At 43.5% G+C, this 27,262-nt stretch overlaps 2 protein-coding genes across 5 annotated transcripts in view; one reads left to right on the top strand and one right to left on the bottom strand.

Moving 5' to 3' along the window:
* The window catches only part of gmeb2 (glucocorticoid modulatory element binding protein 2), a 263,131-nt gene that overhangs the window by 16,788 nt on the left and 219,081 nt on the right, over nucleotides 1–27,262 (top strand). For 2 of the 4 annotated variants that reach the window (XM_079528219.1, XM_079528218.1), the window contains exons 8-10: nucleotides 1,007–1,144; nucleotides 1,608–1,730; nucleotides 2,295–5,929. In XM_079528219.1, the coding sequence (XP_079384345.1) occupies nucleotides 1,007–1,144; nucleotides 1,608–1,730; nucleotides 2,295–3,055 (1,022 nt within the window). In that variant the 3' untranslated portion in view covers nucleotides 3,056–5,929. Of the gene's footprint in view, nucleotides 1–1,006; nucleotides 1,145–1,607; nucleotides 1,731–2,294; nucleotides 5,930–27,262 lie in introns of those variants that run through there. The other 2 variants (XR_013792280.1, XR_013792279.1) reach the window with 2 other exon arrangements.
* Nucleotides 9,046–11,297, bottom strand: pdyn (prodynorphin). The gene is made up of 3 exons (XM_079527736.1): nucleotides 11,200–11,297; nucleotides 10,700–10,837; nucleotides 9,046–10,091 (listed from the first exon to the last, which is right to left on the bottom strand). The coding sequence occupies exons 2-3, from the start codon at nucleotides 10,817–10,819 to the stop codon at nucleotides 9,402–9,404; spliced, it is 810 nt and encodes a 269-aa protein (XP_079383862.1). The 5' UTR covers nucleotides 10,820–10,837; nucleotides 11,200–11,297; the 3' UTR covers nucleotides 9,046–9,401.

Below are 27,262 nucleotides of genomic sequence, written 5' to 3'. Positions count from 1 at the left end.
ACAATTAATTGTGTGAAGGATATAATTTGCATACATGTAAGTAAGTAAAGTTTATTTATAGAGCACCTTTCACAGACAATTACAGTCACAAAGTGCTTTAACAACAATACAATTAAAACAAGTCAATAGTCAATAAAACAAGTCAAGCACTAAATCACTAATAAAGTAAGACAAATTAGACAAAATAGAGTTAAAATAAGGCAATTAACATTTAACCAGGCCGGCTATGGAAAGGTCTGTTTAAAAAGTCCTTTAAAAATGTCCACAGAATCCACAGTTCTTAGGTGGAGTGGGAGCTCATTCCATAGCCTAGTAGGGGCAAAACCTGCAAAGGCTCGTGTGTGAGGGAATACATTTATTTACCCTACATATTTTTAAATAGTTTATTTTAAACCAAATATCCTCTCTCTCACACCAGTGATCGCCCTCATTTGTGCCAACGGGGTTGCCTCAGAGTGTAGGGTAGGAGAGTAGCGACTAGCGACACGCTTTGATCTCGCCGCAAAGCGGGTGCCTATGGGCTATAGTTCCAAACATTGCTCCTATGGCTGGAACTATCCCATTGCGATAGAATGAGCACTTCCGCGTTACAATGGGGGAGTCAACGCTAGTGTCGCCACTCTCTTAAGAGATTACTCTGGGCTGCCTACCCCTTGTATTACACTGTAATACTGTTAAAATGCTTTTTACACACCGTTTAAATGAACACTGAGGATTTCACTGTGTAGTAACACAGCATTTGCTACTCTGGTATGTCTGAGTTTGTCTGTGCGTGTGTGCGTGTGTGTGTGCGTGTGTTGGTTTGAGGAGGGAGTTTCAAACTTAGGATGCCTACACTACTACTTGTGCCCATGGAATGCTGGGTGACATGACATGCTTGTTGTATCGTGACTGGGGACACATGCCTTGATTTTGTGGATGTAACTTTGCTGCACCTGAACTATTTATGTCCTTGTATATAAATAAATTGTTAAAATGTGCGTGTGTGTGTGCGTGCGTGCTCCAGAGGACTCGGTAACGTTCTGGCGTGGGATGAAGGAGGCGGGGCTGCTGGGGGAGGTGGTGGAGGAGTTCCAGAAGGAGCTCCAGGACGTCCTGAAAGCCATGCAGGACAGAGTGGCTGAGCCTCCGCTACAGGTCAAAGGTTAATACAATTTAGATTTTAGTTTTAGTCATAGTCTCTTGAATAGTTTTCATTTAGTTTTGGTCACATTTTAGTCACCTGGAATGTTTTGGTGTTAGTCTAGTTTTAGTCGACTAAATGTCATAAGATTTCGTATGGTATATAAAATTTTGGCGGGGCCTTGATGCCGTCGTAATGGCTGATTTTACACTTGCTGAAAACAGCAGATCTACAAGCTCACAACGTGTCGCAGTGTGACGCCTTGTGAGCTTGTAGATCTGCTATTTTCAGCATGCAACCAAGTGTAGAATTACTTAGAAACTCTCGTCAACTAGTCCGTTGTGCGTAGAGCCCATTGAAACAGATATTGAATATAGGTCAAAATTGCAATGATTTCCATAAAAATAAGCTGCAGTTGTTTCTATTGCATGTCATGGAATGTGTGATGTTTGTTAAGCCGCAAACGTGCCATTTCTGTGGCCAGATGCTGCTCTTCTCAATAACATCGTCCAGAACTTTGGGATGCTAGACCTGGTGAAGAAGGTGTTGGCCAGCCATAAGAGCCAGATGGATCGCTACAGAGAGCAGTACACACGCAGCCTCGCCGGTCAGTCCAATAATCCTTAATATGCACAAACCTTGCATCTCCATATTTCATCTTTTCATCTTTTTTGACAGCAAATTTTGATTTTTGTTTTTGTCATGGTCTTTTGAATAGCTTTCATTTGGTTTTAGTCACATGGAATGTTTTAGTGTTAGTCTAGTTTTAGTCGACTAAATATCATATGATTTTAGTCGACTAAAATGTGTTTTGCTGGGCCTTGATGCCGGGTGCCAGGGTGAAAGTGAGTCTCTGTGAGTTTTATAAATATTTATCCAATGAAAAGTAATAACCAGAACTAAAGAATAACTACAATGGATCCATTGGAAAATGTTATTTTATTTTTTATTTTCTTAATTTCCTGAAAAGCGATGGTTCTGACATACAGGGTTTCCATCCAACAGCGAAAATAATAATAATAATAATTGAAAAAGCTACCGTAATCAGAAATTATTGCAAAACAACGTTTAATTGGACAACATTGGCTGATTGTTTAATAATAGCCATCAAATGCAACGTGTGTTCCTGTGCATGCTAATGAGTTGTCATCCACGTCACCACTCACTGCAGCCTTGGAGCAGCAGTGTGACGAGCACAGGAAGCGAGCCAAGGAGTTGAAGAGCAAATCGCAGCACCTGAACAATGTCCTGATGACCCTGGCCCCCGCCGCGCCGGCCCCTCCCACCCCTAAACGCCCGCGCCTGACCCGCGCCGCCTCCGTCCCGGCCACCGCCTTCAGCTCCGCCCCCACCCAGATCACGCTGCCCCTCAACCAGCTGAGCGGGCTGCAAGGGCTCGGCAAGCTGCTGACCGTCGGGGGTGGCGCCACCGCTGGCGGCGGCTACACCCTCCTGACCTCGCCGATCGGAGCGACCGAGTTGGCGCCCGGCACCTCCAACCTGACGGTACTCTCTACGGCCGCGGCGGTTCAGGAAGGCGGGGCCGGGGCCACCACCACGGCCTTCCTCAAGGTGCTCGGCGTCGGCGGGCCCCAGTACCAGCTGGTGACGCTGCCGGCCTCGTTGAGCGCCACCCTGCAGGGCCTGAGCTCCGCTCAGGGCACCGTGCTCCAGCTGCCCATCGGGAACTTCAGCGTGGTGGGCAGTACGATAAGCGGCGCAATGGGCGGAGGAGGAGACGTGCTGCTTCAGGCGGAGCCGCAGGTCAGCTCCCTGCAGGTCATAAACTCAGCTCAGATTGACAGTGACACCCACATCGTGGTGGAAGAAGTGGGTTCCCAGCATGTTGAAATGCACCAGGAGGAAATGGTGCCCGCTGGGGCTGACGGAGAGGAGGCCAAAGAGGGGGAGCAGACTGTGGAGCAGCAGTGAGTTTGAAATCAAACAAAAAAAAGTCTTACTTCTGACCTCTGGTGTATCCTATACGGGGGTTTTGAGGGGGTGCATACGTTGGTTAGACAAACCGACGGACCTACAGTCATTAGTCCGACAACACCGTCGCTCCCGACTAGGGATGATGAACGATCAGGCTTATTGAGCCGGGTTCTTATCGAGCCCACTATCGAGCATTTTCTATTATTTTGTGGAAAGACGGGAGACGACGATAAATTCGACATGTTTATGTCAGCGTGGGTGATTAGATTTATGGATTGATCGCCTCTTGTCTTCATTGTTTAAACATGACGTCATGGGCCGCTATGCTTGATAACAGGCTTGATAAGCCCAAAGCTTAATGATACCGGGTACTCAATAAGCCCAAAGCTTAATGATACCGGGTACTCAATAAGCCCAAAGCTTAATGATACCGGGTACTCAATAAGCCCAAAGCTTAATGATACCGGGTACTCAATAAGCCCAAAGCTTAATGATACCGGGTACTCAATAAGCCCAAAGCTTATTGATACCGGGTACTCAATAAGCCCAAAGCTTATTGATACCGGGTACTCAATAAGCTTGTTATCAGATTTTTTTCGGGTATCTGTTATCGAGCTCCATCCCTACTCCCAACATGCGCTGCCGGTTATAAATCACCTGTGCTGCGGATTAAAAACAAATCACCCATGTCTCCCGACATGTGCTGCGGGTTAAAACTAACCCATGGCGGTTACAAATCACCTGTGGCGTCCGCGTGCGGTAACATTTTGGGTAGGGTGTCGGACTATTGACTGTAGGACGAGGGTTCCCAGTGGGGAGGGAAAAAAGTGCACTTCAAGCTCCGACCAAGAGCTTGCACCGCTTTTATAGTATTTGGTGTTCTCGACCTTTTACAATAATTCCAAATGGTAACTTAAAGAAATAGGATCATGTCGTGCCTGGGGTTGTAATGCACTGCCTAATCACAAGCAACACTCTGCATATGAAAGGTTTGAACACGTTTATAGTTCATTGACCTCCTGATGAAATACAATATGAAATTACTTTATTTATAATCCACAGTCTATCAATCTAAGAAAATGCCCTTTAATAATAATAATTGTTACTATAATTTTGCAATACCAGTTCTCTGGTCCTAGAGGACCCAGACTATTATACAGACAGCTATTATTTATCTACGGTACCGGTCAGTAAGCCGCAGGCATACAGTGCATAATTCAGGACACTCGTGGATCAGTCGCAATGGCACCTGTGCAAATCAGACGGTGTTGTTAGGCACATGTGCCATATAGGGCTGAAGGGCAATACCACTGCACTGTGGACTTCAACATTATTCATCATGATTGTTTTAAAAAATACAAATAAAGTCACCTGATCACCTACAGGTATGAAATAGGCCTGGTTAGACTATAGAATGAATACCAGCAGTCCTTTGGGCCTGTCGCACAGGAATGGGGTTGAGAAACCACCGCTATACTACAGAATGTTCTGTCAGACTTCACTGGCAGAAACACACATGAGACTATACTTACACTACAGAGTGATGGCTGATTTTATATTTCATAAAACCGAGTCACACTCCGAAAATAGCAGAGCTTGATGATTTGGCTATTTTCACTGCACGACTCATTACAGTACGATCAACTTAATGGTTATTATTAGTGTGTCGCTCAACAAAAAGTACCCATTTTGAATGGGTATGACTCAAACCAAATGTATATCCTACTACTGCTTTACAGGTAGACGCTGTCATACAAGTTAATCCATTCTGGGCGGGAACCCCTTTTGGTGTTTTAAGCATTATGTCATACTTTAGCTATTGAAAGATAGCAGATCTACAAGCTCGTAGTGCGGCACCGAGTGCCGCACTACGAGCTTGTAGGTCTGCTATTTTTGAAAAATTGTGAAAATGTGGCACAAATTTGGAATATATCAGAGCGAACATTTTTAACTCAAAGGTTTGCTTCTGGAGGGTCCCTTGAAACACAATATTTTCAGATGGGGGTCGGTGGCCAAATATAAATATATATAATTTATGGCATTGACATGAAATATTTTGAAAACCACTCATATAGAAACATAGGTTTTTCAGCTTTAGAAGACATTTGTAGAATCTGGTGTCAGCCTTAAATGGGTTAATACGTTTTTCACTTGAAAGTTGGTTGTTTTTGCAGAGCGTCAGTCCGGAAGCCAACAGGTTTCTTTTGTTTCAAGTGGGAAATGTGGTATATAGTTTTTTGTATTGGCCTAAAATATTGTCTATAATAATACATGACTCTGTGGCGCGCTATGAGCTTGTAGATCTGCTATTTTTCAATAGCTAAAGTATAACATAATGCTTAGTTAAAACACCAAAAGGGGTTCCTGTCCAGAATGGGTTAAGGTCTCTGTTCCATTTAGTGTGCTGTGGTTCTCAAACTTTTTTTAATTTCAAGGACCCCCAGAACTCTGAGTTACACACCCGTACAGGGCCATTTGGAACCCACTCAAGGACACTTTTGAGACCCCCTGGTGTAGCAGAGTGTTTCCCAGACTCTGTTTGACCAGAATGGAACAGAGCCTTCATTAGTATCACCGGTAACAAGGAAGTGTCCCAAGTTCTTTCTAAAATGGCGTGTGTGCATATAGCCCATTCACACACACCCATTCAAGAAAGGTGACCACAGCTTCAACGATTTCTACTGTTGAAGCTCTCAGGTGTTCCAATTTCAAATTTAGATTTGTATCTGTTTTATTGCAGACATTTTATTTATGTATTTGTAAATTGCCATAAATGCATTACAACTATTTGTCAATGACTTTATGCCATTTAGATTTGCAAACAGAGGGTCAAATTGTACATTTTGTAAATAAATAGTTCATTTTTAAGAATGTTCTGTTGATTGTCATATTCTTTTTCATTTTTCCAAGAGGATGTAGGCTATAGAAATGTGTTTTACATTTTATTTAGAAGATAACTATCACACAAGGATTGATCATATATGTGACCTGCTATGACTATAACTAAAATACATTGCATGGATGCACCTGGGACGTATCCTCAGTGATGTATCCTGAGGTCAACGGGGTTTCGGGTCTTCCAACATCATACCCCTCACTCGGGTGACCCAGCCGGGGTGATCAAGTCCAGACTTACGTCCCAGTAGCTAGCTACCCTCAATCAGTCCCACTAGGGCAAAACCAGGGCCACACAATCCGTTGGAACTACTCCAGAACTACTCTGCCAGGGCTGGGAGGTACACTTCTGGTGCATAGAAGGACTAGGCTCTGTGGGTTGTCTCCTGTCCGGGCCCCTCCTATGTCTCACCAGGTCCACTCCTGCTCTCACCAGGCCCAGGACCTGTGCGTTGCACCAGAGTGCAATTTACTTGGCAGGCAGCTTACTAAAATGTCCACTAGATGGTGCCAAAATGATGACCAAATGCATACATGGATCATTATGCATCTATGCAGTTAGTTACGTGGACATACAGCCTTGACCCTTATGTGGATGAGAGATAGACTGAAGCTTTCTAATTTGCCCAAAAAGAAAACATGTGTTTTTCACTATGTAGGCCTAAGAATAGTGTTTGCCAAAATAAATGGGAGATGATGCAGCTGTTTTCAAAGTGGATTAGTCTGCCATGGTTGTTTCTGAAGGTTTCGAGTTCTGATGAACTTGCCATATTGATTGATTGATTGAAAAATGTATTAACAGTTTGCAGAATTACAGTACATTTCAAGCACAATGACTTTTAGAGCCTCTTTTACAAGCTATTTCTCGATCACATTACATCATAGAAACTGACTAATCAAGCCATAGCCATATTCAAGTAAGAATATTGCTCCAACAGACCGTGGGCACTAAATTAGATAAGGCCTAGAGATTTGAAAATGCAATTTTGAGTTAACTGTATTACAATAATAATCTTGTACTGTACATTGCACTTTTATGAGTAGCTATGAGTAGCTTGACTGCCGAGTGTGACCGTGGACCAGGCCTCTTCATGGAGCCCATCAGAAGTGTGACGTGGACCCGGCCTCTTCATGGAGCCCATCAGAAGTGTGACGTGGACCAGGCCTCTTCATGGAGCCCATCAGAAGTGTGACGTGGACCAGGCCTCTTCATGGAGCCCATCAGAAGTGTGACGTGGACCCGGCCTCTTCATGGAGCCCATCAGAAGTGTGACGTGGACCAGGCCTCTTCATGGAGCCCATCAGAAGTGTGACGTGGACCCGGCCTCTTCATGGAGCCCATCAGAAGTGTGACGTGGACCCGGCCTCACAGAGCACGACCTGGACCAGACGTGGACCAGGCCCCTCCACGGAGCCCACCCTGTCTATCTCTCTTCTATTCTTTCTTCCTATTCCCCCTCTACCTCTCCCCCGACACGGTCGAGGCAGATGGCCGCCCACCCTAGAGTGGGGTTCTGCCTGACGTTTCTTCCTAAAGGGGAGTTTTTCGTTACCATTGTCGCAATATTGCTTGCTCTGGGTGGATCTTTGTTGGTTGTAAAGTGTCTTGAGACAACTTGTTGTGATTTGACAAAACAAATAAAAACTACTTTATTAGGGGGAAAACACTATAAGATTTTAATGAATAAAATCTATACGACGGGGGCGAAAAAGGTTATCTGGGGAAAGCGATATTGAAGAGGTGGGTTTTGAAGGTTTGGAGGGTGTCGGCATCTCTGAGAGTTTTAGGGATTGCATTCCACAGGGTTGGGGCAGCAAAAGGTAGCCTATATATCTCTGCTGTCCGGAGGAAACCTCATAACTCCAAAATGTTCATTTTTCAGGAATTGAAAAATATACGTTTTTAAGGAAATTAATAAAACCTTATATTTTTTAAACGATGCAATACTGCCTCATCACAGTTGGTGTTGTGACTTTAGATATTGTCAATTACTTTCATGAGAGGGAGAGAGGTGGTGGAGAGAGGTGGAGTTAGCTTCTTTAGCAGCACCGAGGGTCCAATGGAGTTAAGAGGTTTTGTCCAATGCGTTTTTTACTACTTTCCATTGGTTCAATATTTTCGAAACGACACACAGACGTAGGGTGTTCAATAGCACTGATTTATGGAATAAAATCAAAAACCTCAAAAATGTAGTTATGAGGTTTCTTCCAGACAGCAACGATATTTCTGCTACTTGGTCTTGGGGACCTCAAGGAGGTTTGCGTTGCCAGACCTGAGGGAGCGGGAGAGGGGTTCATGAGGTGGGGGGGGGGGGCAGGTTGTACAGTACGTGTTTAGTAGTATTTTGAAGTGTGACAGGGAGCCAGTGAAGGTGGTGGTCTCTGGAACGGCCATGGATTCTGGACACATTCAAGTTGTTTGGGGTCTTTGGAGGTGCATGAGACGTGCAGAGAGTGTTATAGGGCAGGGGCTGAAATCCCGTAAGACGGCACTTTTGGACAAAAATAGCGAACATAGCAGATCTACAAGCTCACGACGCGCTGTGAGCTTGTAGATCAACTATGTTCGGACGCAACCAAGCACTCTTTAGCTAGTGGAGATGCGGGTGTACGACATGGATTTCTGAACAAATTTGTTCAACGCAAAATACTGTGTTCAAGTTCAGGAGACTTCGGGGGAAAAAAAGCAATTCTCCTGAATGCTGCCTTCCGGCACGCAGGCATGGAAAGGAGTGGCATTTGCATTTCTTTCACTGTAGTAAATGCTGCATTCGTGCAGGTCTGGAAAGGGCAGTTGTTTAACAGACGGGTAAAAGGGCAGGGGCTGAAGCCCCCTTTGATGTCTATGTGTGCACGTCCCTGCAGGATACTGTAAGTGTTGATATAGCTTACAAACGAAATAATATCTATTGAAACTGTGTGTTCTATCGGCCTATAGACCCCACAGGTGTCTAAGGCCTATCTATAATATTAATAACTCCACGTTCACAAAGCCTCCATCCATCATTCTTGCACATTTGCAGTCAGACACAATGTTTCCTTCATGCTTCAACACATACACAGTTGCTTTTATTAACGGTTTTATTAAACAAGCATCATATATTGTATAATAAACAGCATTTTTTTCCAGTAGCACATTGTTTGTCACCTCTGTCACACATGGGCGTTTGAACATGACTGACACAAGCTGCAGACCTTCATTTTACAGATAGGCCTATATAGGGAATATATCCGCATTGATTTGCAACCATATGCAAGGCAGGTTATTGGATAAATAGTGACAATTCAAGTGATTCTGTAGAAGTTTTTATAGCCTATACACGCACAGTAAAATCATTGTGCTAATTGAATTCTGATGGTGTACAAAATCCATTTTTGTTCCATTTGTACACTCTCAGAGAGTCAAATGAACACTCAATGTTATACAGTTTCATGTTAATATATTAATCTATAGGGCCCCTAAGTCGTCATAAGAATTTGGCTCCTCGTCTGAGCGCACGGAGACCTTGAAATGGCGACGTAAAAAGCCGCCGTATCTCTTCTGATTGTCCCATTTCAAGTTGTTCAACTTGGGCCGGATCCTCCTCATGAACCCTCCGTAGCGCTTCTGGAGCTCCTCCTGTTCTTGGCTGCCCTGCTGCTCCTCCGTGGTGGAGCTACTCCTCTTAGACTTGGGGCCAAATTTGCGTAAAAAGCCGCCATAACGCTTGACCAGTGGCTTCATTGACGCCTCGTCGTTCTCATAGCGCCCCATGTCGCTCTCCTCGCTCACGTCTGCCAGCCGCCGCTCCTCATCCTCCTCCGAGTCGATCTCCGGCACCGGGAGGAGATCTCTCGCCGCGATCTCTTTCACCAAATCCTCGTATTTCGTGTGGAGCGCCGGTGCTCCGGACTTTAACACGAAATTGTCACCGCGCCACGGAGAGGTGAATATTTTGTTTTTGTTTCTGTCAATGCGCTTAATGAATCCACCGTAACGTTTCACTAGCCTGGCGACGGTCTCTTGAAGGTCTCCGTCCTCCGCACCACTATCGGCCACATCCATCAGACCTGTGGCGGTGCGCGCCGCTTGGAGAGCCTTTCCACAGTTCTCCAATTCGTCTGAGCTCAGTAGGGTTCCATCACATTCCGAGCATGTCTGGGGGGAAAAGAGCCACATATTAATGTCTTTTGAACAAAGTTACGGGGCCTATTGTGCATAATTAATTCCGCGCTCCCAAAGCCCCCTCCCAAAAAACAACACAAGTTTGGATAATTTTCCCCCCGTAATTGCTAGAAGGAACTCAGATTATATGAGTGGTCGCTCTCAAACATTTTCATGTCAAGGACCCCAAATTTGGCCACTGATCCTGCATCTAAAAGGATGTTGTGCCAGAGATGCTGTTGGGGACCCCCTGGAACCCTCTCAAGGACCCCCGGGGGTCCCCGGACGCCAATCTGAGAGCAACTGTCATTTATTGGCTACTATAGGCTATATTTCATGATTCCAGAAGCAGAGAACATTTTAATTTTTGTTTAATTCATTCAGTATTTTTGCGTCTTTGCGCAGCCAAATATACAACCAAAGTCATGGTAACTTTTTGGAATGACTTCGAATGAGTTCCATCTGTTGTTGTTATTGTTATTATTGTTATTATTATTATCGTTATTATCATTATTATTATTATTATTATTATTATTATTATTATCATCATCATCATCATCATCTCGGCATTTTGCCAGGATTACGCGACCGCTCTCTCTTACCAAGCTATAAGGTCCGTCTGTATTGAAGATCTGCTGGGCGCATTTCAGACACTGTGAAGAACAATCTGTTTGGATGTATGATGGTAAACTCAGCATCAGAACCAGGGAATACCACTCCATTCTTTCTTGACTCGACCTCTGAAAGAAAACATGCAGATTCGAGATCAATTGTAATGCTATAGGCTACTCTTAACCTGAGTCTGATTTTCCTGATCCGGGCAATTTGGAAGTATAGGGTAGCCAATTTGCAGTTGATGAAATTGGTTAGCTAAATCTGAAAAACATCTGAAAAACACATCTGAAAAACATCTGAAAAACACATCTGAAAAACATCTGAAACACCTGAAAAACACTTTATTACCAAGAATCGGCATGCGTAACGCAGCCGCCGATCAGTTTGCAAATAACAACTATACCATATTAATAAATGACAATATAATTAGTTCCCGAAATGCAAAGTATAGGCTACAAATATATAGGCTGCATTATTAAATATCTACCTCACAGCGGCGTTGGAGAAATAGTTCCGGGCGTGCAGCAGTTGGGAAAGGAGAAGAGGCGCATCTAATAGTGGCGCACGTCTCGTCTCCAACACTTGTTTTGCTTTTTGAGTGGCTTGTCCTGTCGCCTTTCTTTTTATTGACGGAGACTTCGTCGTGTCACCAAAGCACATCATAATATCATCTCTAGCTGACCAATGGGAGAGTAAGTAACGCAAGTATAGTAGTCTACACCCCCCCCCCTTTTTTTTCCTTTCTTTATACCATTGCCCACGCAAGATGATGCTCATCAGCTTGGCATTTCATCCAACCGCCTTGAATTGTTGTCATATTAATGTATTTGTGTGACCGAGTCTGTATACAAATGATATAGGCTAATGCTTCAGATGGAGCTATAGCCTACCTCCGTTAATGCTGTGTGTCATTTGTGGAGAAAAAACGTTAACCTACAGACTAGTAAATAAAGTGAAACTATAAAGTAATCTCATCCCTTCTCCCCAAGGTTGATTCCTTTGACAGACCAGTGTCTTCTTCTTTGTCCTTGCATGCTTTTCAACTTTCTGTTGCTCTGCAACCAAGGTAACCAGCAGCACTGGTAAGCTGCACATCTCACCAAAATGACTTGCGCTGCTTTTCTTGTTTATGAGGAGGAGGCTATATATAACTAATTGGAATGATGTGGTGGTCAATGTAATCCATGTGGTTAATATAAAGCATACACTTTACATAAAATATAGTTTTCTTTTCACCCAGAGAGGTGAAGGGGAACACATCCAATCTTTTTTTTTCTCTCCTCTCACTTTACCGGCAATCAATATTCACTGAATTGTTTGTTGTTTGTTTGTATCCATGTGTGTTTCTTTTGAAAAATCTCTAGAGGCTACCAACAGTCATTAAGACATGCGATTGCGAATCCCTTGACTCCTTCAAAACTGCTCTCAAAGGGCCCCTACGGACGGCTGCAATTCGAAACTGGCCCCCACCCACCCCTTTTTCCCTATATGTTTTTTTTCCCTTTTTACCTATGATTTCCTGTTTCTGGCTATATAGAAGTGTATATTCGTACGTCTCTAAATGTTTTGAAGAATTGAAAATGGTGGGCCCTATTGTAAACAAGTGTAATGCTTTATGGTGTCGTCCACTCACAGTTAACAGTTTTTGTATTGAGTTGTACTTGAAATGTACTGTAATTCTGCAAACTGTTAATACATATTTCAATCAATCAATCAATCAATCAATGTCCCTTGAAATGCAACATCTTGTTTTTGAGGGGTCATTTTCTGCAGCATGATCTAAATTTCAGTATTAGAATTGTTCATCTAGTTACTAGATTCTAGTAGTACTAGATGAACAATTTATGACTCATGACTGATGAAGACAGCAAGGTGGAATTGTTAGTCGTTCTGTATACTTGCACCTAATAAAATGCTCTAAGGTCACATTCCCACCTAATAGGCCTACTTCGGTAGACTCGATGCGAATGGGCGGAGAATTTGGGATTCTTGCATATTTAATTTGCTGCGGTTTGCCTTCACACTGTCATCCGCAGCAATTGGAAACGCAGCAGGGGGGACCTTTATCAATGTGTTCCATTCATAGCCTACACAGTGAAATCTATGGTGATAAAATTATACTCATAACGTGCATGTGTCGTGCCGTCTGGGACTGGATTTGAATGAGCCTTCATACCTGCCAAACGAAGTGCACTTTCTGACAATGCGCAGCAGGATTCGTTTTAATCGCAGCTAAGCTTTCTGGTGTGAATGTCACCTAAATGTCGGTGCTGCTCCAGTGTCTTCTCCTCCTTCTGCAACGTATGTCCTTGTACCTGTGAAGCACCGGATCAGCCGTTTCAGGCTTGAGGCGCGTTGGTAGACTCCCTTTGTTACTAGATGAACAATTTAGACCCCAAGAAGTGTACACAAAGTGCAAGTTTTTGCATGGCCAGGTGTGTGTATATGTATGTATACATATTGGTTTGCATTGTGAATGTGACCATGTGGGTCGTCAAAAACATATATGTCTGATTACTATAGGCCTGCTTACTTATATGCCCATATGTAAGCACTGTGTCATGTTTAAACTAATAACATAAAACGCAATCTTCTTAATTAGCTCCAATTAAATTGACAAATTGTTCCCATTGCTTTCTCTCCTCTCCTATACTTCGCTCATGTTTGCTAGATTTCGTTCACTGCCCTTCCCGATGCACCTCCACCCCAGTGCACCTCCACCCCAGTGCACCTCCACTCCAGTGCACCTCCACCCCAGTGCACCTCCACTCCAGTGCACCTCCACCCCAGTGCACCTCCACTCCAGTGCACCTCCACTCCAGTGCACCTCCACCCCAGTGCACCTCCACCCCAGTGCACCTCCACCCCAGTGTACCTGCACTCCAGTGCACCTCCACCCCAGTGCACCTCCACCTACAGTGCACCTCCACCCCAGTGCACCTCCACCCAGGTGCACCTCCATTCCCTACCACTGCACCCCGGTGCACCTCCACTCCCTACCACCTCCGGTGCACCTACCACTCCCCTACCACCTCCGGTGCACCTACCACTCCCTACCACTGCTGCTGTCAGGGGGAAAGCGTATACAAAAGCAACAACTGGTATAAAAGCTGCTACTTTCTTCTGTTTTCATCTCATCCAATCGATCACTCTCTAAATGTATCCCGTCCCTCATCGAAGGCCTCCTTTCCGAAACAACAGCTGGATCGAAGTCCACAAGCACAGCACACGTCATTAACATTACTCATCATAGAATGGAGGACAGCTCTCATGAGGTGACACAAGGGAGGATGTCTATAGAAGAAAGCTCCCAGGGATGGTGGCCAAGCTTCTCTTTTACCTTTTGTAACGCCTTGCCTTTTTGTGTTTCTACTTAGCAGTCCTTGGACAATTGTTGGAGACAGGCCCCCGAGTCGATTATCCACACAACAAAGCTCAGCTTTAAGCAGATGTAAATCGTGTTCAAACAAGCAGCTTGTGGATTTGAAAAGAGGCTATTAGGCCTAGATGCTGCATAATGATGGCATATGGCCTAATTGAGATGATACAAGAACTGAAGATGTGCCGTCTCTGTGACAAGATCTCTGTAGTATAGGCCTATACTCAGTGGAAGCATATGGGAGTTAAATAAATACACCACCTGCCTCTGTTCATATACCTGTAGGGTAAGAATGTCTCATGCTATATCTTTAACTTAACCATGGAAGCCTATACCACACTCCTCACCAGAATAACATTCCATTCTCTATTCTATAGCTTGAGTTATACTGCAGAGTTGACCATCATTCTGTTAAACAAACACATATGTATAGTTTTGAGGGGCGCTACCCCATCCTATATTCGATTTTTGACATAGACAATGAAAGGAGAATTTACGTCATATGTGTCTGAGCAAATCGACATGTTACGTCAGTGGTTCCCAAAGTGGGGTCCGGGGACCCCCAGGGGTCCTTGGGGGAGTTCCAGGGGGTCCCTAGCTACATGCTAGTTTGGAACCAAATGGACCCTTAAGGTGGCCTTACACTAGCCGATAATCGGGCATTTTTGACGCTCGGGGGGTGTCCGACCGCTCAAAGCGCGATCGGGATCGGCCCGATCAACATCAAGAATGTTTGATATTTGCTCTGCCCCGCTCTGACTATCCTGTAGTGTGTGGTGCTATCAGATTTCAGATTGAAAAAAATCGGCTAGTGTAAGGCCACCTTTATGGGTCTGTAACTCACTCTGAGTGTGTACAAATTTGTACACTCTCAAAGAGTTAAATTAACATTGATTTTACATTATAAATTGGGGTCCCCAGAGAAATGCCATTAAATGGGGGGTCTGCATAGACTAATGCATGTCAAACTGGGGGTCCTTGAAATTAAACGGGTTGAGAATCACTAGAGCCGTGAAACAAATCTTCTCTTATATGGGGGTCTCTGGCATATCTTTTCAAATGGGGGTCCGTGGGCTAATTAGTGTCAATTTGGGGGTCCTTGACATGAAAGAGTTTGGGAACCACTGTGTCATGATGATGTACGATGATAAGAGCGCCCCTCACTTCACACGGGTGTGACTTTTAGGTTTGTATACAGTACGAAACTACACAATTGACTATATTACCATAGTATGCTGTTCCATTCTAAACCGCAAGGAATGTATAGAGGGAGTGATGGATGTGTCATTTTTCACAGTAGCCTACATACCGGCAGCTTCCAGGCCCAGGAATCCAAACAAGACGGCCATGATTTCTGTGCCCATAATACTGACAAACACATTGCTATTGTTTTCCGCTGCTTTTTCAATAAATGATTAATCCACTCCACTCCCCCGGCCCTTGTCACACACACACACACACACACACACACACACACACACACACACACACACACACACACACACACACACACACACACACACACACACACACACACACACACACACACACACACACACACACACACACGATCTCTGTGTGTGTGTGTGTGTGTGCGTCATAAATGCCCTCGTTCTCCTCTGTTTGATCAACCGGTACGGATTCACATTCCATCGTAACCTGGAGACACCTAGGCTAGCTGCCTCTCAGATGGAACAGACACCTGCCTGGAGACACCTGCCTCTCAGATGGAACAGACACCTGCCTCTCAGATGGAACAGAAACCTGCCTGGAGACTAGCCTGGCTAGTAATAAGCCAGACTAATATCACACAACACTGATTCGGTCTGGCTTATTAGCCAGGCTACCTGGAGACACCTGCATCTCAGATGGAACAGACTAGTGGCTTATACCACTCCCACTCCCATGCATGTGCTGAATGCACGACGCACAAGCTCATTCACTATGTCATACACTCTAACACAGAGCCAATTAAGTGTTGATTTAGTCAACTATGACGAAAAGCATTCGTTGACTAACTACCTTTTTTCCACAGACGAAAACTAAATAGAAACTAAATAAAAACTAAGCCATGAGACTATAACTAAAAATACTCCATTTTATGCTTGGTTGCGTGCTGAAAAAAGCTGCGGCGCGTTGTGAGCTTGTAGATCGGCTATTTTCAGCATACACGGTGAAAATCTGCCCTTACAATGCACAAGCTCATTTATTTGTCATACACTCCAAATTGACAATGAACTATCATGCCCCGTGGAATCTTATATAAGATCATTTACGACAAAACAAAACAGACTGTTAATATTGTATTGTAACTTTATAATGGGCAATATTCATAAAAATGCACTCTCAATTACAAATCATTTTTTCATGTCATGTTTATCAATGCTTCCAGTAAACGTATCAGTTTTAGTTATTACAATGTTTTGACCAATCTGTACGAGTAGAGTCTGGTGTGTCTGGTTTCACACAACTGCTTGACAAGTGGTATACTGCCTGAAGGTCAAAGTTCAATTTCTCGGGGCGCCCGCTGGCCTATTGGCCATATTCAGACCGCAACCATCTTGCCAGCAAGGTGATACCTAGGCGATACTTCCCATAGACAGCCAATTCATCCAAACAGAAAAGTTATATTAAACAACAAAAATCCCCAACATTGCAGCTGTAGGGAAAGCTTGAATTATCCTCTTTCAATCTGTAAAGTTTTTGTTTCATAAAAATCCACCGTAGACATGTTATGAGCTACTTCCAGAGTATGGAAGCGCTCATTATCAGTAAAGCAACCTCCTGCTGCCTGCTGCACTATGTGCACATTCAAAACAGGTGGTATACGCATGGGCCGTAGGAAGTATAGCTCATAAAATGTCTACGGTGGATTTTTATGAAACAAACACTTTGCAGATAGAAAGAGGATAATTCAAGCTTTCCCTACAGCTGCAATGTTGGTGATTTTGATGTTGTTTAATATAATTAGAGAGGACTTTTCTGTTTGGATGAATGGGCTGTCTATGTGGGAAGTATCACCTAGGTAGCACCTTGATGGCAAGATGGCTGCGGTCTGAATATGGCCAATAATGGTCCAGGCACATCATGCCACATATAGGCTCTGGTCTGTCGCGTGTTCAAGTCCCGTTCATGACGACCTTTGCTGCGTGTCTCTCCCCTTCTCTCTCTCCCCCTCTTTCCTGTCCGTCTTCACTGTAACTAAATGGTACATTTATATAGCGCCTTTATCCAAGGCGCTTTACATAGATTGTGCATTACATTCACACACAGATGGTGGCGGAAACCATGCAAGGCACCAACCAGCACATCAGGAGCAATTGGCAGTGCAGTGTCTTGCTCAAGGACACTTTGACACTAACTCTGGGGGAGCCCGGGTTCAAACTGGCAACCTTGCGGTTGCCATCCAGCCACTCTACCCCTGAGCCACCGCCGCCAACTATCAATAAAAGGCACAAAAGCCAAAAACAAATCTTTTTAAAAAAAAACGTTCAAACTCTCCCCTGAGCAAGCAGGAAGGCTCTATTAGCTCAGTAGTAAACATTTCAGCATTTGTGCAGGAGACCTGCATGGGTTCAAATCTGGGGTAGAAGTTAAGGTTGGCCTGATCTTTTTTTCTTTCTCACTTCTTCCTAGCGAAGTGAGAAAAAAAAACCACTAAACGGAGGATAGCTTTAAACCTAGCACCTTTTTAGCATCGCTATTTTAGGCACGTCAAAACGTCATTAATGAAAAAGAAAAAGCCTTTTTCACACCTACATGCAGGCAACAGGTGCATAGGCCCTATGCACCTGTCTTTGGTCCCCTATGCCATAGGGGACCAAAGACCAAACGAGGGAAACATACTGAAAGAAAGAACTCCGGAAGAAACACCATCTTCAAATTTTCACTGCATGTCATTACGAAATGATATTCTTTAAAATAACTGAAAATACATTAAATGGCGTCATGATTACGTTATGATGACGTCCTACAGTGACTCCGGTGACGTTCAGGACTATAGGCCAGATCACAGCCCATATGGGGATGATCTTTATGTCATTTCCAGGACGTCTTCACCATGCAGTTAAAATAATATAGCTTATTCTGGGCCAGATCTGAGTTATTATATGACTTAAGTGGATCTGGCCTCGATCAGACTCGCTGTGATTCATCCAGGGACGTCCGTCTTAATGGGCAGAATGTTTGTTGGTTGAAATCAGGTGATATTCTGGGCCAGATATATCAGTAATTCGTCCAGATCCTGACCGTGCTTGCTGGGTAGTGAACACTGTTCCATTTTCATAGCATGATTCTTCTCCAACATGCATCATATCCCAGCACACAGCGCTGCACCCCCAGCCTCTCTAGTGTCACTTTGCACCTCGGCTCCCACCGATGAAGCAGATCAGCTATGAGAGAAATACTGAGGTACGCATGAGCATCTAATGTGACAACACACGCAGCCACCTTAACTTTTCCCACAATATCTGGTGTGAAGGTTACCATAGCAGCCATTATGAGTTGACGTTGTCACCATAAATAAGTCTTCTCGAGGGAGGAGGATTTTCTTAGTTTAGTTAATTACCTTTTTTTTTCTCTCCCTCCATCCCTTTGGTGATAGAAGAAAGGTGAAGCACGAGGTGTTTCAGAGGAAGGAGGGAGGGAGGGAGGGAAGGAAGAGGAGGAGGAGGAGGAGGAGGAGGAGGGAGAGTATGCTGGGGAGTAGACACACACAGGAAGGGACTTTCTCAGCTTCAATTCTTTTGATTAACCAACCATGACCTGAAATTGACGTCAGCAGCTGTTCGGGTAGTCATTAACACATTATGATGAAAGGAAAGCTGCTGAGTATCTACAGTATAGTGAGAAGGTGCATGGATGATAATTTGATGACACATGCCCACACACATTTATAGGGCGAAAGAGTGCCGTAGCACCTGCCCTCGCCTCAACGACCTTACAGACGTATGCAATGGCTCAATTTATGTAATTTAGTTAGCATTTTATGTAGACACGGTTGTTAGGTAATTGTCTTGCTTATGATTCTTGATAACTATTTCTATGTATTTGAAGTATTACCATGTGTACTTACTTACAGTAAGTCGCTATGGATTAAGAGCGTCTGCTAAATGCCTAAATTGTGAATTGTAATTGTAATCAAAACTCTCTATGGTGTGACCATTAAAGCTGCAATACATTACTTATTTTAATGAATACAAAACATTATTTTATAGGTTATTTTAAGCTATCTGTAGGTAGAGTATATTAATACAATATAACTACATCTGCAGTGGTTGGAGGTGGTCTCCCTGTTCTTCTATTGAGAAATATAGACCCTGGTTTCTAGGTAGAGGACACCTATAGTATACAGTACTGCTTGAAGCTCATATGGGCATTATCACCCCTTGCCAAGCAGGGGATTTGTTTTGGACGAGCGGTAGAAATGTGGTCTTTCAGGCAGGGGAGTGCACTGTTACCATTTCCAAACTTAAGGCCAAGTTACATGAAACTGGTGCAGTCAAATATAGACCCCATGAGGTTTAAATCCGGGGTAGGATATGAAATTTACGGATTGCAGCTTTAAAGCTGAAGTATATCTAATATACAGTATATGACCACATACTAATGATGTGCTACATTAGGCTCAGGTCCATGCGTGTACTACCTGCTGCCTCTCCGTTTCCTGTCATTATTTCCACTATTTAAATTTGGCAGAAATGTCTCAAAGTACGATACAGCGATCTATAAAAAGATGCAGACAATTCCACATTGGGAGCAGTCTTATGATGTAGTCATGCACAGTATATCTGACACCGTGGCGAGGCATTTGGTTTGATATAATGGTAGACTATGTGTTGTCGTGAGACCCACAAAAGGGGCTTTGCTGCTTGTGGACATTGTAAAATCACCAGCCCTGCACCAGAGGTGAGTGGGAGATATTCGCACACGCAAGCATGTGTAGCTCCGTAGTTACGTAATTTTGCCTCCGTTGACGACCAAGGTCATTTTACAGCTGCATAAAGGAAACCAGTGAATGTGGGCCTCTTGAGCCATGCAGCATTTGACACAAAAAACGTTTTGAAGAAATGTGACACGCTCACACAAAGTTAGCACTAGCCTGAAGACTTTTCTTTTTAAAATGGGTTTACAGCCTATATTGTAGTTATTATAATTTATACTGTTGAAGAGTGTTTGGCTTTTATACTTCATATTGTATTCAACCATAAAAATGATTTTTAATTAACTATAGTTAACAGTATATACTGTAATTGGTTGATACAAATAAATCAAGTAATCAGTTACTTGATTACGATGGTTTACTCACACATTGATATAGATCACATTACAATTTACAATTTAGGCATTTAGCAGACGCTCTTAATCCAGAGCGATTTACATTAAGAGCATATTTGTTGGAACCAATCCCTGACAATTATTGTAAAGAATTAGAAGAACCTTTTGGGATAAACACTTTGATCCTGAAAGGATGCCTGAATGATAGCTCTGTGCGTGTGTGTGTGTGTGTGTGTGTGTGTGTGTGTGTGTGTGTGTGTGTGTGTGTGTGTGTGTGTGCGCGTGCAAGTCAGCTGTGATGGAAAAAGCATGACCTTTTAAAGTACACTGCCCTGACATTTGTGCTACATGTACTGTTCATGTATGTATCTGCAAGTATGAAAATTGCTGCATTTGTCCAACACCAATACCATTGTTTTGACAACAGTCTGAGACAACTGATTGGATGGAGGAAAAAAAGGGAAAAGGACACAGAACACCTGAATAGACCGTGTCTGGACTGTGATAGATGGCAACATGATAAGCAGCACCAGCCACGACATACAGACCATAGACCAAACAGTGGCCCGCAGTCCATCCAGCCATTGGAGTCTGTATGTGGCCAGGTGAGGTGACGCTGGCTCCAGTTTGCCTATTATATCAGCTGCTTAAAGACAGGATTGAAATGAAGGAGAATAATGAATGCCAAACAAAACTGCTTGTTCACTGTTACTGAATTCCACATTAAGGGAGATAACCAGGCACAGTACGTACAGCGGGCCTCTCAGAAATTGTAAGCAATGTTTAAATAATGGAACAGCAAGATTTGGGAATTTAGGAAGAACGATAATGTCTTCATCGTGATGCAAAATGCAATAAAAAAAATCTACTTGACATTTACTTTCGATGTTAACTAAAGAATCTATACGTGCTGTGCTGATGTACTTAAAATGTAAGAAAACCGGTGGTTTGGTTTTCCATGTGGTGGATTCGTGGTGAATTTCTCAGCTGAATATAAACTATGGGGATTTAAGGAAGAAATGTTTTTGGCTATTTTGAACAAAACAAACTCAAACTAGCATATAGTTTCCTTTGTTTTCACATTAAGGACTTAACAGAACTTTGTTGTTGTTTGGCTGAGCTCTTGCTCTACATATCGAGACTCATTAGATGTTCCATGATTCATTTTGACCTTCAATCAATGACACATCGACACCACGGAAGATGGTATTGACAGGACAAAATGTTTCGGTGATGCCATTCTAAATGAGTCCGTACGTACACTACAGCGACATGGCTGACGCATGTTCGGAACTAAGCCCCCCCATTTTGCCGTTTATTTGAGGGTTGCATGTTTGAAGAAGATAACAGTTGTCTACCTACCTATTGTTCTGACCCTCACCAATAAATGATGCATCAGACGGTCACCTGCTTGACTTCCCACGTTGCCCCGCCGTGGGCTCAGGCCCAGCATGGCCCTCAGACTTCCTGTTGGGAAACTAAAAGCATTTTCACGTCTCGTTGGCCGGAACACTAGTATAGCATGGTCTTTCCCCTGGGTGCTGAATCTTAACAAGATCAAAACCATCTCCCGCAGCTGGAAGCTATAAAGCAACATGGCTTATGTATTTCACTTCTTCTACTGTATGGTGAAAGTGCTAAGATAAATGTAATGACATACATTTTAACAAAGGTCACAGAGCAATGATGTTGAGCTTTACCCTATAGAATGTGACCCATGGAAACATTCATAATTAAGTTTGCTCGTATGTAAGTACGTACACGTACATACGTGTGTGTGTGTGTGTGTGTGTGTGTGTGTGTGTGTGTGTGTGTGTGTGTGTGTGTGTGTGTGTGTGTGTGTGTGTGTGTGTGTGTGTGTGTGTGTGCGTGCGTGTGTGTGTGTGTGTGCGTGTGTGCGTGTGTGTGTTAACCGCGGTGCATTTGAACCCATAACCTCTGCAGTGGTGGGCACTGGGCAGACAGGCACTTTATCACTGCTCCACTCGCTATATAAGCGCTATATAAGTGATTCTGATCTTTTTTATTTGTCACAGTCACATACTTTCATTCATAGTGTAGGTATTGTATTTCTATGTATTGTTCCCTGGTCTAGTTTTCATGGTTCTATGTTTGTTTGCTCCAGCTGTGTCTCATTTTGTAATCAACCTTCAACCCTCATGTGTTGTTACCCAGTCAGTCCTTGTTGAGTCATTGTATCCTGTCACCTGTTTCAGTTGTTCATGTTCACCTGTCTTCTGTATTAAAACACCAATGAATGGTTTTGAACACTACCATGCCTGTCCTGCGTTTGGGTTCTTACCTCACCTACACGTGACATTATTCACTTTTTATTTTATTTTGACCAGTTGTAGTTCTCTGCAAATGACAATACGTATCTTCATTTGACATTCATGTCACATTTATGAGAAATATGGTCAGCTAGGTTTATTGCAACCGTAGGTCGCAGATTATGAAAAGTCCGTCTTGTCAGTCCGTCACGCCTCGTGACATGTCACGCCACCATATATGGCCGTCAGTCCGCCACGCCTCGTGACACGCTCCATATGGCCGTCTCCATGAAGATCACGATACTGACCTCATCAAACCCTGGATAGCCATACATGCATGGAGAAGACTGGATCATCACCTACATCTGCATATATGGAGTAGGCCAGCAACTCTACATCTGACCTCAGCCAGCAACTCTATCTGACCTCAGCCAGAAACTCTACGTCTGACCTCAGCTAGCAACTCTACATCTGACCTCAGCCAGCAACTCTACATCTGACCTCAGCCAGCAACTCTACATCTGACCTCAAACCTCAAACCCTTAGATCTCTATAATGGAGCTGACCTGTTCTGACATTCCATATGTTGATCCTACCTACCTGTACGTCCTTCCTCTCCGATGTCTCCCTTTTGACTGATACCTGTCCATTCAAACTCTAGACGGCCTGCCCCAAAGTTATTAGCACAGCCGCGCCCGGCAGCCGATCGAAAACTAGAGTTCTCATCAGGCCCGAAAATGAATGCCCGGCCCTACCTGGGCCCTAACTGGGCCCTACCTGGGCCCTCACTGGGCTGACCCGAGGCCCCACCTGGCCTTACTAATTAGCACACATTTAAACAAAAGGTCCATATATCGCCCTCAGGGTGAATAATTAATTTTACTCAAACACATAGCAAACCAAGTTTGACTAGGGATGGGCGATATGAAATATCTGCCTATTATCTATATCCGAAGGGTGCAGTATAGTTTTGACAGTTTTTGGTTTAGACTAGTCATTGGTTAGACCATAGTCCTACAACTACAACCTATCTCAAACCCTCACCCTAAACCTAACCTCCCACGGGGCAGCACACCTAAACCTAACCTTAACCCATGTCTAACCAATGACTAGTCTAAACTAAGTATGCACCCCATTAATTGCTGTTTTGGCCGCTAAACTGATATAAACCGATGTCAATATGATCTCATTCTGTATTAAAACATTATAATGTTGTCTATTCTGAAAAGGTCATATAAACCCATACATTTATTCCAAAACTAGATATGCACCGTTATTGAAATGTTGATCCACAGCATGCTTGGGTTGGTCCTCAGAAAAACAACATATCATCAGAGCTAACAATAGCAGAGGAATCAAATCATCGGGCAAGTTCTTCCAATACACCAGCAGGGGGCAGTGGTTGCTGACAAGTTGGCTGCTGTAGGCCTATAAGAGACAGGTTGACCAATTGTTGCCATGCCAGTGTCTATAGGGAACAATTACTGCCATGTACTGACAGTTATATGCATACATCATGCTGCACAACACTGTGTTAGAAAGAGGAGCCATTGAAGTACGTAAAATCGGGACATTTTGGACATTTAAGACATCACTTCCTATACAGAAGTTGAGGGCGTGGGAGGAGCAGGTCTCATCATCTCAAACAGACAATTATTTATCTTTCTAAAATCAAACTATGCTATCTGGATAGATTGGACCTATATATCTGGAATTCTATATATAATATCAATGAAGTCACCGCAGGCAGACAAAAGATTATATACTGTATGGACTACTATCTCAGTATATTTCGAAGCACTTCCTTTACAGGGATGTTGGCCTTCAGGTTGTCATGGAGACATCATACGCATGAGTCGAGAGGGAGAGGAAGAATGAGTGGAGAAAGAAGAGAGGCCGAGAGAGAGAGAGAGAGAGAGAGAGAGAGAGGGCGGCTGAGTCAGAAGAAGTGCATGTCCCTGAAACTTGTGAAGGATATTTTGTCCAAGGGGCAAAACGATCACAATAATACAGGCTCCCTGGGTGTATGTATATATCCACTGAAGAAGGAGAAAAAAAAGGCATCTCTGTCAGAGGCCTGCTGGGTGAAATGCAATAGAAAGAGGGTTCAAGGGGCCAGAGAGATGCAAAAGTATAAGCTCTGTTACAGTGTGAATGAAACATAAAACATCCACCTCCGCTTCATCACGACCTGCTGTTAATGCTACTATAACTCATCGTGTTCCCACAGCAGCACAGATAGACACACTAATGGCACTGACTGGACAAAGAGCTATAGTACACGTTATTCTAATCTTATCACTAGATGAGGGCCCACCGCCCACATATTGTGTCGTTGCTGTCGCGAGGAAACCACCTAACTCAATATTAGATGTTTTTTCCTTCTCCATAAATCAGTGCTATTGAACACCCATGCCCGTCTGTGTGTTGGTTAAAACAATATTGAACCATGCAATGAAAAGTAGTAAAAAGTGCTTCAGGCAAAACCTCTTAACTCCATTTGACCCTCAAACTGTCAGCTAACTCCACCACCTCTCCCCATCTCATGCAAGTAATTGACAATATATAAAGTCACAACACCAACTTTGATGAGGCAGTATTGCATTTTTGAATTTTTCATTTTCTGAAATATGGAGTGGAACATTTTGGAGTTAGTTGGTTTCTTCCCGACAGCAGAGATATTATGGACGTCTTTAAATTGTAGTTGGTTATTTGTTTTTCATGGGTTCAAATGGTAATAGCCTATTGCTAAAGGAGGAGAGGACACTGGAGCAGCACTTCACTTCACTTCTTGCGGTCTTCATCAGAGTCATGAAGACAGTAAGGTCGAAACGTTAGTCGTTCTGTATACTTAGCACCTAATAAAAGGCTCTAAATGTCCGTGCTGCTCCAGTGTCCTCTCCTCCTTCTGCAACTTATGTCCTTTTCAGGGACGGATTAACCCCCACGAGGGCCCCTGGGCCGGTAATATTTGCAGGGCCCCCACAGCGCACGTGCGCGCGACATTTTCGTGTTTTTCCGTGTTTTTATCATCTTTTTACCTAAATTTAACAAAATCAACAGCCAATGGAGGGCCCCAGGAGCCCTTTTCAGGGCGTCAAACATAGTACCTCACGGTCCAATTTCCCCGAAAGGCCCCTGAGGGCCAAGGGCCCCTGGGCCACGGCCCCACTGGCCCAATGGCTAATTTGTCCCTGGTCCTTGTACCTGTGATGCACCGGATCAGCCGTTTCAGGCTTGAGGTGCGTTGGTTTTGATTGATTGATTGAAGAATTTATTAACAGTTTGCAGAATTACAGTACATTTCAAGCACAAACTCAATACAAAGGCTGTTAACTGTGAGTGGACGACCCAATTAAGCATTACACTTGTTTCCAATAGGGTCCACCATGTTCAAATCATCAAAACATTTAGAGACGTACAAATAGACACTTCTATAGACAGAACAGGAATTCATCATAAAGGAGGTAAAAAGGGAAAAGAAACATATACAGTGAGGGGAAAAAAAGGGGTGGGCGGTGGGGGGGATTCATGTTCAGCTCCGTTAATTTGTTTGTTTTCCTTGGAGGAGCTGCGTTGGGTCCCCAAGTCGGCTCCGTGGCCGTACCTTGAGTTGGCTGTGTGGCCGCGACCGTCTCTTGTGTTGTCCTTGCGTTCGTGTTTGAGGGATTCCGATTTTACAGGGGCCAGTTTCGAATTGCAGCCGTCCGTAGGTGCCCTTTGAGAGCGGTTTTGAAAGAGTCAAGGGATTCGCATGTCTTAATGACAGTTGGTAGACTCCCTTTGTTGGTAATATTGCTAAATTCTAATTGTGACCTCTCTTCTTCATTACTACCTGATTACATCAGGTGATTTATTATGTTTTATTATGTTTTATTAAAACAAAATCATAAAAGTGTATATTTGTAAAAAACAAAAAATATGTTCTGGTGAATTAAAAAGGGGGGACCCTAATGTAGCCTAAACAATCAATCAATCAATCATCACTTCAGGCGAACGGATGGTGCAATTTTCACTGTAACTCAAATAGTATACATTCTGACATTCTCAAAGATGGAAAGAAATCAGCATAATTATTGAATTCAAATATTTTGGAATTATCTTGGATTCTAATCTTAATTTTAAGAAGTTTAAAAATATATATATAATCAAATCCAGCTTGTTAAACAGGTTTATACAAAACTGCTGAATGACAACATTGTGTACCTGTCGTAGCAACTTCTTCTTTGTTTATTACACTGCAATTACACTCTAGTACACTCTAGCCGATGCTGCTAATCTACATGAATGCTAGGTTTTAACTTTTGTCACACATCTCACATTGTATAACAATCTGGGACAATCCCTGCGTCAACACACTAGCATTCTGGATAAAAAGCCCCATCACTAGCATGTTTTAGATTTTATTGTATACAAAATTCTGTATGTTTACCCCCCCCCCCCCCCACACACACACACACACACACACACACACACACACACACACACTCTGTCTGAATACATCATGTACAGGCCGGCTGCATGCGGCAGTGGCGTGCACAGACATTTAGAGGGGCAGGTGCTCATGTGAAAAAAGGGCACCTTGTGCAGCACGCGGAACCGGACAGTTTTAAAGATTTTGGGGC

Source organism: Electrona antarctica, assembly GCF_951216825.1.
Source record: "Electrona antarctica genome assembly, chromosome: 2".
Classification (NCBI taxonomy): Eukaryota; Metazoa; Chordata; class Actinopteri; order Myctophiformes; family Myctophidae; genus Electrona; species Electrona antarctica.
Note: the sequence above shows the minus strand (reverse complement) of the source record. Positions and strands in the feature narration are given on the sequence as shown.

Bases quoted from the DNA above. Each gene is read 5' to 3' on its own strand.
- pdyn (XM_079527736.1), bottom strand. From the start codon at position 10,819: ATGGAGTGGTATTCCCTGGTTCTGATGCTGAGTTTACCATCATACATC. The intron at 10,092-10,699 runs GTAAGAGAGAGC...TTTTCCCCCCAG, and splicing joins CAGACGGACCTTATAGCTTG to ACATGCTCGGAATGTGATGG.